The 12095-nt window shown below is 33.2% G+C and overlaps 1 protein-coding gene across 1 annotated transcript in view; it reads left to right on the plus strand.

Moving 5' to 3' along the window:
• LOC120352241 overlaps positions 1-12095 on the plus strand; it is a 149625-nt gene that overhangs the window by 134199 nt on the left and 3331 nt on the right. The window contains exon 2 of the mRNA XM_039432004.1: positions 10636-10780. Within this exon, the coding sequence (XP_039287938.1) occupies positions 10636-10780 (145 nt within the window). The remainder of the gene's footprint in view (positions 1-10635; positions 10781-12095) is intronic.

The raw sequence follows: 12095 nt of genomic DNA on the forward strand, positions 1-12095 counted from the left end.
TACTAGCTTAGTCCTTTCTAAAGACTAAGTACAATTTTGAACATTAATTTTTTTATCAGCTAATGAAATGTGAAATATACATTTTCGTGGCACCCAAGTCTTTACATAGCTGTTGAAGTATAGGTGTATCCTTTTTGGACACTCCTTGTATTGATTGATAAAGTAACAGCTGTCTGGCAGGAACTGACTGTTGGCAATTCTAGACCACAGGAAGGAGGGACATCTGTTCAGCTCGAAATTACATGGCTTCCAAGACATCACCAGATCAAGTTACTTTTCAAATTACTCCTCAATTCCACTAATACTGATCTGAAGGGTCTTTGGGTCAAGTTATATCCTAACAACGCTATGTCCTAAACTCAGCTTTGTCCGAACAAAGTAGGTACTTGTATAGAAAGTAGGGAGAATGTTGTCTAAAAATAGTTTTCTACGGAAAAGTTGCCAATTTACTTGTAGAAAAAAGTTGCTTGTCTATAGTGAGGTCCACGTTATAATGGCAGTGTTCGATTAGCAATGGTATTGCTATTCTTGTCTATCATTCAACAAAGTTGATTGTGCTATCTCTTTCTCGCTTTGCTCTTTTGCCAGATCGTCTTTTAACAATGTAGAATTAATGAATAATTAACAAAATATTTCATCTTAATTATGTGAATTCATTATGAAATTATTGAAAAATATAATTTATTGCTTAATAAAATATAATTGATCATTTTGAACGAGAATGAATAGTTGATATTACATTAATAAACCTGTATCAGCTACCATCTGTAGAAGGCATTGACAAGACAGAGGTTCGGCAACGTTGTTCTCCTATCTTTCTCCACTGCCATTATAATGTGGACCTCACTATAGAAATAGTTTTGTAGGTACTGAGAAGTTGTCAATTTTCTGTACAAAACGAGTTGCTGTTGTTTGACAACAAAAGTTGTCAATTTTTCGTTTCAGTTTTAAGTGTCAAATTTATTGGAGAGTAAACTTTGACATCTCCACATATTTACATCTCTAAAAGTCAAAAAAAATCTATAGGAACTTCCACACTATATCAGCGAGGGTTATTTACTTGTCTACAAGCCTGCACATTACTCTGAATTATTTCTCTATGCTCTCAATTCATGAGTTGGGCAAGATACAAGAACCTTCTACATTTCTACACTGAGATTGACATTATAAAGTCAGTTGAAATGATAGGAACGCATTGTTGCCACTTTTCAATTTTCCACCGCCTCCTATAGTATATAGCTGTCCCGGTATGTCTGATCTAATGTTATTCATTGTTGTTTTTTGTTAGTAATGTTCAATTCTACCTCAAAATAGCTATTTATGTATTAAGAGCTTAATGCGTGACTTTATCACTCGCGCAAAACAGTTATCACGCGACGCGAAGCGGAGCGTGATAATTTTGCAAGAGTGATAAAGAAGCATTACGCGCGAATTACATACAAAATTTTTTCTACAACTGCACAAACCTGTTAAATCACTTATATCTGGCGGATTTTATAATAATTCGTCTACACTGATATCCATCATGGCTGTAGAATCGGTACAATTACCGACTTTTTAGGTTAAGATCTGACCGAGAGTGGTTTGTCTTTTGGCGAGCTGCTTATCATCAGCTGATTAGGTAGCGTAAAGAAAATCTACTGCGCATGCGCAGGTGGTTAGCGAGCGAAAAAGTAGATTCTCCTCAGAAATAAGCTGTTTTACGAGGAGAATTGAGTATGTAAATTCTTTCTTTACGCGCAGTTGTAGAAAAAATATAATTTATTTATCCGTCGAGAAAATACAGTTTATTTAACTTTTCATGATTTAATAAAACATTTTTATTATTGACTAGCAGGAGCCCCGTGCTAAATTTTAAAACTTGACGTAATGAAATCTTGAAGAATTGAATTAGGCCTATCCTAGGTTGATTACGAATAATACATATGCAAAGTTACCGGTAATCAGTCCAGTAGTTCAGACGTGATGATGCGTCATTCGTGAATTTCCTATCCCATACATGTATAAGCCAGTTCTTTCCTTTATTATAATATTTAGATATTGGATATTTTGTTAGTTTATTACATTTCTTCATAGCAAACACACAATTTGGCGACAGTGGAGAGGTGGAGAAGTATAGAATTATCTGCTTTGTCTAATGTCAGACAAGGATAACAAACTAACGTTCATCAGATGCTGACTTCACAACCTGAATTTCTCTGTAGATCTTGTCAAAGCCTTGTAATTAAAACAGAGACGTCCCCTTCATTACAAGCTCAACATCTCATATTTCCACCATTTTCAACAAGACACCCCGATGCAGTATTTAATTATGGAAACTTTTGAAATTGCACGTAAGATAAGAAAGTTACGAACAAAGGTGGACGAAAATTTGATGATGATGGTGAAGTTAATGATGAAAATCATGATGATGATGAAGTTGAGTTGAAAAGCTGCGCTCTCACTCGCTCACGCGCAAGCGCAACCAGGACGGAAGCGAAAAGATGAACTTCCGGCCTGTTTTAATGAATATGCTGCAACAAAATGGACGAACTCAGAAAATCAGAATATTATTATTTTGCAGACTGTGAGCCGGGAACTTGATATTCTAGTGCGCTGTCTATTCAACAGATGCTGACAATAACCGGTGGGGAAATTGGAAGTAGTGTAAAGCATGTGGAATAGTGAGATTTGTTCAATTTATCGGAGGATGCACACTGATGTAAAGTCTGATTCATTAATGCATCATGGAAATTGAAATGTGGGATAGTGTGTTTCGTTTATTTCATCATCAATACTGTAGTCTTTGATTTAGTAAAGTGAAGCATGATTTATACCGGGGATCTCCAACCCACGGCCCGCGCCGGCCCGCCGAGAGTTATTGCAACTTATTTTTAAAATATATATTTAAACACATTTTTGACCTTGAACTTGCTAAATTCATGCAATGTCAAGTTCTCTTATGACCTTTTTACACTCGATAAAATGAACTTTGTATTAAAAATCAAATAAATTGGTTTGTTTCTTCCTGTGTTTAATTAAACCTACTTAAAACTCCTTATATTATTTTAATGGAAATATGAAAATTTTACACCCCCTAATGAAATTCGTGAGGAGGAGAAGTTTGAAAATCCACATTCAAATTGGGAAGATTTATTAATATCTATAATTGATTTTTTAGAAATTAAAAATGACGTTAATATTAATATAAGTAATAAAAATATAATTATTAATAGACTTATAAATATTTATATTTTTTCTTTAAATATTAAACCTTTTAACTAAATCCACAAGTAAAATTCCATGTACATCCTTGTTATTGGCCCTCTAAGCCTCCCAAGAATTAACAATGTGGCCCTTGAATAAAAAAGGTTGGAGACCCCTGATTTATACAATACATTACTATAGAGAGGTCACGTGATAATTATTGAAATGTGGAATACTAAGTGCCAGTAGCACAAAAGCCGGTTAAATTCTAACCGTGATTAATATTCTACGAGAACCAATCAGAAAAGCCATCTTATCGAAAAGTCCTTCTCTGATTGGTTTTCGTGAAATTAATCATGGTTAAAATTTATCCGGCTTTTATGCAACCGGGCCTAAGTCTCATTTATTTTATCACCACTGTTGTCTGTAGTGAACTACGAGTATGATTCATTCAGTTTATCAATATTGTGAGGTCCACGTTATAATGGCAGTATTTGATTAAAATTGGTGTTGTTATCCTTGTCTATCATTCAACAAAGCAGATAGCGCTATCCTTTACCAGCTCCACAACGATGCCAGATCGTTTTATAACAATGTAGAAATGTAATTAACAAAATATTAAATCTTAACTATGGAAATCTACTATTTGATGAGATTTTTAAATGAACTAAATAGTGCTCAAGAAATTATAATATTCTTGATTGAAAACATTAATTTTAAAATTGTTGAGGAATATTTTTATCAGATGGAAAGATTATCACGGAACTGGATAAATTATCGTATGGGATACATGTGAACTGAGTTTATTAACATAAGTGAGTTTTTCATCTTGGAGAAAACAAATAATAGTTTTCAAGAGTAAATTATGATTCAACTGAATCAACTAGAACAGGTGACATCAGATACATGTGAATGAGATAAACTGCGTGAGGTCTACTGTTCACAGAACAACTAGTATAGTGGATGCAAAAACAGTACAGTTATTCCCTATAAGGAGTTATAAAAAATAGTATTTCCTCTTGAAAGGGGTCTATTTAGTATTTACTATATTTTACACTAGAATATTCAAAACAAATAATAGTTTTTAAGAATAAATTATGATTCAACTGAATCAACTAGAACAGGTGACATCAGATACATGTGAATGAGATAAACTGCGTGAGGTCTACTGTTCACAGAACAACTAGTATAGTGGATGCAAAAACAGTACAGTTATTCCCTATAAGGAGTTATAAAAAATAGTATTTCCTCTTGAAAGGGGTCTATTTAGTATTTACTATATTTTACACTAGAATATTCAAAACAAATAATAGTTTTTAAGAATAAATTATGATTCAACTGAATCAACTAGAACAGGTGACATCAGATACATGTGAATGAGATAAACTGCGTGAGGTCTACTGTTCACAGAACAACTAGTATAGTGGATGTAAAAACAGTACAGTTATTCCCTATAAGGAGTTATAAAAAATAGTATTTCCTCTTGAAAGGGGTCTATTAGTATTTACTATATTTTACACTAGAATATTCAAAACAAATAATAGTTTTTAAGAATAAATTATGATTCAACTGAATCACACTAGAACAGGTGACATCAGATACATGTGAATGAGATAAACTGCGTGAGGTCTACTGTTCACAGAACAACTAGTAGTGGATGCAAAAACAGTACAGTTATTCCCTATAAGGAGTTATAAAAAATAGTATTTCCTCTTGAAAGGGGTCTATTTAGTATTTACTATATTTTACACTAGAATATTCAAAACAATAATAGTTTTTAAGAATAAATTATGATTCATTCAGTTTATCAATATTGTGAGGTCCACGTTATAATGGCAGTATTTGATTAAAATTGGTGTTGTTATCCTTGTCTATCATTCAACAAAGCAGATAGCGCTATCCTTTACCAGCTCCACAACGATGCCAGATCGTTTTATAACAATGTAGAAATGTAATTAATTAACAAAATATTGAATCTTAACTATGAAAATCTACTATTTGATAAACTTTTTTAAATGAACTAAGTAGTGCTCAAGAAATTATAATATTCTTGATTGAAAACAATTAATTTTAAAATTGTTGAGGAATATTTTTATCAGATGGAAAGATTATCACGGAACTGGATAAATTATCGTATGGGATACATGTGAACTGAGTTTATTAACATAAGTGAGTTTTTCATCTTGGAGAAAACAAATAATAGTTTTCAAGAGTAAATTATGATTCAACTGAATCAACTAGAACAGGTGACATCAGATACATGTGAATGAGATAAACTGCGTGAGGTCTACTGTTCACAGAACAACTAGTATAGTGGATGCAAAAACAGTACAGTTATTCCCTATAAGGAGTTATAAAAAATAGTATTTCCTCTTGAAAGGGGTCTATTTAGTATTTACTATATTTTACACTAGAATATTCAAAACAATAATAGTTTTTAAGAATAAATTATGATTCAACTGAATCAACTAGAACAGGTGACATCAGATACATGTGAATGAGATAAACTGCGTGAGGTCTACTGTTCACAGAACAACTAGTATAGTGGATGTAAAACAGTACAGTTATTCCCTATAAGGAGTTATAAAAAATAGTATTTCCTCTTGAAAGGGGTCTATTTAGTATTTACTATATTTTACACTAGAATATTCAAAACAATAATAGTTTTTAAGAATAAATTATGATTCAACTGAATCAACTAGAACAGGTGACATCAGATACATGTGAATGAGATAAACTGCGTGAGGTCTACTGTTCACAGAACAACTAGTATAGTGGATGCAAAACCTACAGTTATTCCCTATAAGGAGTTATAAAAAATAGTATTTCCTCTTGAAAGGGGTCTATTTAGTATTTACTATATTTTACACTAGAATATTCAAAACAAATAATAGTTTTTAAGAATAAATTATGATTCAACTGAATCAACTAGAACAGGTGACATCAGATACATGTGAATGAGATAAACTGCGTGAGGTCTACTGTTCACAGAACAACTAGTATAGTGGATGTAAAACAGTACAGTTATTCCCTATAAGGAGTTATAAAAAATAGTATTCCTCTTGAAGGGGTCTATTTAGTATTTACTATATTTTACACTAGAATATTCAAAACAAATAATAGTTTTTAAGAATAAATTATGATTCAACTGAATCAACTAGAACAGGTGACATCAGATACATGTGAATGAGATAAACTGCGTGAGGTCTACTGTTCACAGAACTATAAGGAGTTATGAAAAATAGTATTTCCTCTTGAAAGGGGTCTATTTAGTATTCACTATATTTTACACTAGAATATTCAAAATTTACACAGTGAGGTCCACGTTATAATGACAGTATTTGATCAACTTTGGTTTTGCTATCCTTGTCTATCATTCGACAAAGCCGGTGGTACTTTCTTTTTCTAGGTCCACAACGATGACAATTATGTTTTTGACAGTGTATAATTATAATTAATTAATGCAGAGAATCGGCATCGCTATTCTTCTATCTTCATCCACTGCCATTATAAGGTGAACCACATTATGGAATATTCATGAATATTTTACTTTCCGTGGAAGAAATTACTCCACAGAAAAGTGAGTCTGTTTTTATAACAATAGCAGGTTAAAATTGCGCATGAAAATTGCCAGTCAACTACCTACGTCTCTACCACGAGATTAAGTTTAAACTGTCAGTATTTCTCATAAATAACATCAATGACTCCCATTAAATAAATGATGACAGTTTGAAATGAGTAGAGAACAATCTCGTGTGTGTCCACATTGTTACCGTTAAATTGGAGCGGATAAAAAAAGTATGTCAAGGTCGTTGAACCAATCAGGTGACCTTGACGACTGCTCTAGTCGAGTACCGTAATTTGTGTGCTTTTTCTTGATTTTGATTGGTTTAATTATGTCCAAATGTCATGAATAAATGTCCGGTGATTTGAATTGCTCGTTATAGAACAAGTTCGTTAGTGAGTTGTTTGAAATCTGGCTAAAGTTTATCGAGGTCGAAGGAAATCTGATTGATTTTGATGAATTTTCAAGTTTTTAAGGTGGAGTTTTACCAAATTTGGGAGAATGTATTAGTGAAGATTTTCCCAATTTCTTGTTAAGGGCTACTAATAAAGCTTTGACATTCACTTTGAATTATCAGCAGCATTCCTTATTAGATATACGGCTTCCATTCAACAACCATTGCTGTAATTTCCAAGTGTACTGTCATTGTATAGGGGTAAAGAGGAGACGAAGCCTGACATTGTATAGAGGAGACGAAACCAACAGCAAGTTTCTTTGGGTATTTAGGGCCCAAATTTGCATATTCATCAGTTTTCGCTCCCTGGCAGTCCTCTATTTGCTGTGTCATTGCAAGAAACAGTAGTCAGACAGTATTGGTGGCTGCTATTTCTTGCCATAGCATGGAGATTACGACACGGACGGTCGGAGTTTCAAACAACTGTATTTCAAAGGTTCGAACTCGGGATCACGAAAGACATCCAACGCTGTCTTTCGAATTAATCGCACTTTGACATTGGAGAAGCTCTTATTTTTCTCCTCTTCATTCTTCTTCTTCTTCTTCTTCTTCTTCTTCTTTTTCTTCTTCTTCTTCTTCTTCTCTTCTTCTTCTTCTTCTTCTTCTTCTTTTTTCTTCTTCTTCTTCTTTTTCTTCTTCTTCTTCTTCTCTTCTTCTTCTTCTTCTTCTTCTTCTTCTTCTTCTTCTTCTTCTTCTTCTTCTTCTTCTTCTTCTTCTTCTTCTTCTTCTTCTTCTTCTTCTTCTTCTTCTTCTTCTTATCCTGTCTTCTTGTTCTCCTGTCGTCTTCTTTTCCTGTCTTTTCTTCTACTTTTTCTTCTTCTCCTTCTTCTTCTCTGATTTGAATCTCGACAAGACTGTGACAAGTTCGGCTTTGTGGTTCCGTGGTATGGACTGAGGTTTCTGTCTGAGCTTTTCAACTCTTGATAAGAAAATTTCATCTTTTTGTTATCCTCGAATAAAACAAACACAAACAGTTCCAGGGTATAGGAATAGTTCTACGATGTAGACTGGAGAAAATATAGATAGCATAAGAAGTTATATATCATGGTATAGGGCGTTCATGTTTCAAATTTCACTGTTAAATCAAGCCGAATGTCCAAGTGGTTTCTTTTGGTGAAGCTATGTAACGCTGGTAGTCTCTCTCACTGTTCTTACACTCTCACCCCAACAAAACATTAATAATACGTTTTCCCTCTGTACTATTGAGAAAAGATACTTAGATTATTATTTTGTCTCTGATAATACACAGTTGTCGATAGTAATCGTCTTGAGTTAACAAGAAATCGGCTTAAAATATGGGACATAAACGAACAAAAAATCGGCTTAAAATTTGGAACATAAACGACCTATACCATAAGATATAAATCAATGCTATCTTTTGCTACCTATGTAGATATCTTATCAGATATCTGTGGATATCTTTATCTACCTTTGATCTATATTTATGCTATCCTCTAGCAACCAATGTGTGGAGGTTCCAGGAAATCTCAGCTTTAAATTTTTAGCAAATAACAGTTCCAGTATTATAACAGTTCCAGTGTGTAACAGTTCCAGAGTATGTAGTAACAGCTGGAGAACTCAATCAGTTATCCATTAAACATTAACAGGGAGTCAAAGCCCCCAATGCCAGCACAACAAGCCCCAACTGATTTCCTAATAGAACTGACTGAGTGAGGGCTGCCTGTCCAAATTGCAAACCCAATTCCCTTCAATTATATGCTCCCTCATCATTATCACTCGTCTCTCTCTCGAGGGTTGAGTGTAAGAGAGGGCCGGCTGCGCCCTAACCGCGCCTCCTAGGTAAAAATACAGGCAGCTATTCTATTCTATTCTCTCTCTCTCTCTCTCTCTCTCTCTCTCTCTCTCTCTCTCTCTCTCTCTCTCTCTCTCTCTCTCTCTCCTAACAATATTATTTTGCTCGTTTTTCTGGAGTATTGGAGCGTTTGATTGACACCTACTAATACTTGTAAATCAAAATACCTAATGGCATCTTATTTTCGTTGATTGTATGTATTATTATGTATCTTACATTTTCTATTTATTATTTTAGAGTTATATAGAATTATTATCTATGTATTATTATGAGAATGTAATAAAATCATGTTATGAAGCTGTGTTATCATTTAATATAATTTGTAAAACACTGTAATTTTGTAACCATGTTACCATAGGCGACAAGCCTAGTAACAATTGTAAAATAAAATCTATCTATCTATCTCTCTCCACTGCATACTGCTGTATATTACTGAAATTTGATAACCCTGATCTACTTCAGCCTACTTCATTTTATTAATCAATTATTTGATCTTATCTACCTATATAATTATTTTACTCTATCAATTTTTTGTTTTTTCTCTTCAATATCATATTGATTAAAACTTTTACAATATTTCCATTAATAAATAAATCCTTAGTTAAATAAAGAAATAACGTTTTGTAGAGAGTTAGTGGGGATATTTTTAATATTCTTCCCAAAGAATGGACATTGATATGTCCAAAGCTCCGCCAATTATGTAGATGCATAACAATATGATTATTATCTATAGTATTATATTACAAATTGCTTTTTCATATAATATACAGTTCAATAGTTATTTTCTTAGTCTATATTATGTAAATTCATCTATAACTTTGCTGTATTGTAAGCTATTGTATACAAGTGTATAAGCCAGTATATATTGTAATCTACATAAATAAAGTACTCAATCAATCAATCAATCCCCCCCTTTCAGAGAATCGACAATTATTTGTTTGATCACTGTCGATTTGTAGAATAGAACATTATTTTATTTCGTCAAATTACAAGATACATAAGACAAAATGTAGATTATAATAAATTTATATTATTACATCACAGTATTATATTATCGATATTCAGATTGCATTTAATGATTATCTTTGTCATTATTAATAATAATTTTTCACACTTCGTAGAATTCGTTGAATAATTAGCTATAATATCTTCAATGTAAATTAGTGTATAAGCCAGTAAATATTGTAACATTGTAACATACATAAAGAACTCCAATCTAATCGAATCATTAATCATAATCGAATCGTGTCTCTCTCTCTCACTCTATGTTTTCTATGTGAATTCTTCTTCTATTGTAAAGGGTTGTGTGGTAGAGAGGACCAAGAGTCCCAACTCCGCCCTAATAATGGCATATAATAATCAATCAATCAATCTCTCTCTCTCTCTCTCTCTCTCTCTCTCTCTCTCTCTTCTCTTAAGCCTCTATATATCTCCACTTACCTCTAAATTCTGTCCATTCAATTCATTTCATCCCATCGTTTGCATGCTATCTTCACAGATATTCTTCATTTTGTATAACATCTATTGTATTCTATTTATTATTATAGAAGTGGTTTTATATGTATTTGTTTAGTCGATTTATATGATTTTTGAATTAGTTTTGTGTGTTTGTTCCAGTGCAGGGGACGAGACAGCTGAGGAGGCGAGTGGGGAGGAGGTGGGGAGTTTGGAGGAGGCCAGAAAAGTGATAAAGGACTTGAGAGAGAGACATCGCATGCAGGCGCTACAGGTCATGATCTGGAGGAGGCGAATGAAAGCTCAGGTAATCTCACGAAAAAATATTTTACCTTATAAAAACTCTATCTGGTATCTCTAGACAGACCATAGAAATTTGGTCTACTGTACTCCGTACAAAATTACTTTGGACTTGGGAGGGACATGCACAACTAAGAAGGCATACAGAGGTAGGGATGCAACGGCGGCGAAGTTTCCCTTCTGAACCGGCCAGTATTCTCTAATCTCTAGTGAGTATTCAGGCGATCATGTTTAACTTACGGAGTTTCCTCTCTGTAAGCAATCAGTCGACTGACCAAACGACAAATTTCAGCCTTGCCGGCTCATCTGAAAACGCCTGGAAAAACGCTTCATGTGGCTTGGCTCTTTAGAATTCATTTTTAGGTCTTTCAATTTTTGAATGAAACTGCCATAATTTACAATTTATCAAGAAATACTTTATGTTTCCTATTCTTTTAGGTGGAAACCAGAGAAAACTTCTAAAACTGCTGTATTGTGTGGTGGCAACTCAGAAAATATTAATTTATTTTTATGAATTTTTGATTTTGAATGAAACTAGTCTATCATAATTTATTGTCTTTTTTCTTTAGGGCTACTTTTAATATAAATAAAATAAGGATATACATCTCAGTACCCTTTTAAATTATTTTATCACAACATGTTTCGGACATTAAAACCATTTTCACGTGATTTGAAATACATAAATACTGCTGGAAGATTCTTATTTTTGATCATAAGTTAGTATATTCATATCCTATACTATTAAACGAGCAATTTCTGTTTATATGTTTAGATGTTTATATGTTTGTATTTCACCGGATCTCGAAAACGGTTCTAACGATTCACACGGAATTCAGAACATATTAGTTTATAATATTAGGTTTATTCGATTACACTAGGTCTCATCCCTGGGAAAACTTGCTGAAGGAGATTAAAAGGATAATTTCTATTCATCCTTGGAAAAACAGCTGATAATATCTATTTCGTCGTCTGTTGATGATGTAAGTGAGTGAGCGAGTTCATGTGTGTGGGACTGTGTCAAAATTATGACACAGCTGTTGAACCTTTGTAATCAAAGGTAGGCTACTTAGTGCCGGTTGCAAAAAAACCGGGTTATTTTCAATCATGATTAATTCCAGTAGATCCATCTTTTTGAAATGTTTTTCTCTGATTTGGTTCACGTGAAGTTAATCAGGATTAAAATTTAACCGGCTTTTGTGCAACTGAGCCTTTGTGAGGGAAATTTTTGCATTCCTCTGGGAATTAATCTCAATTTACTGTGATTAGATAGAACATTTCTGTATGAACTATGAATGCTATTATAATTTATTCTTTCGTAATAA

This window comes from Nilaparvata lugens, chromosome 7 (genome assembly GCF_014356525.2).
Source record: "Nilaparvata lugens isolate BPH chromosome 7, ASM1435652v1, whole genome shotgun sequence".
Taxonomy (NCBI): Eukaryota; Metazoa; Arthropoda; class Insecta; order Hemiptera; family Delphacidae; genus Nilaparvata; species Nilaparvata lugens.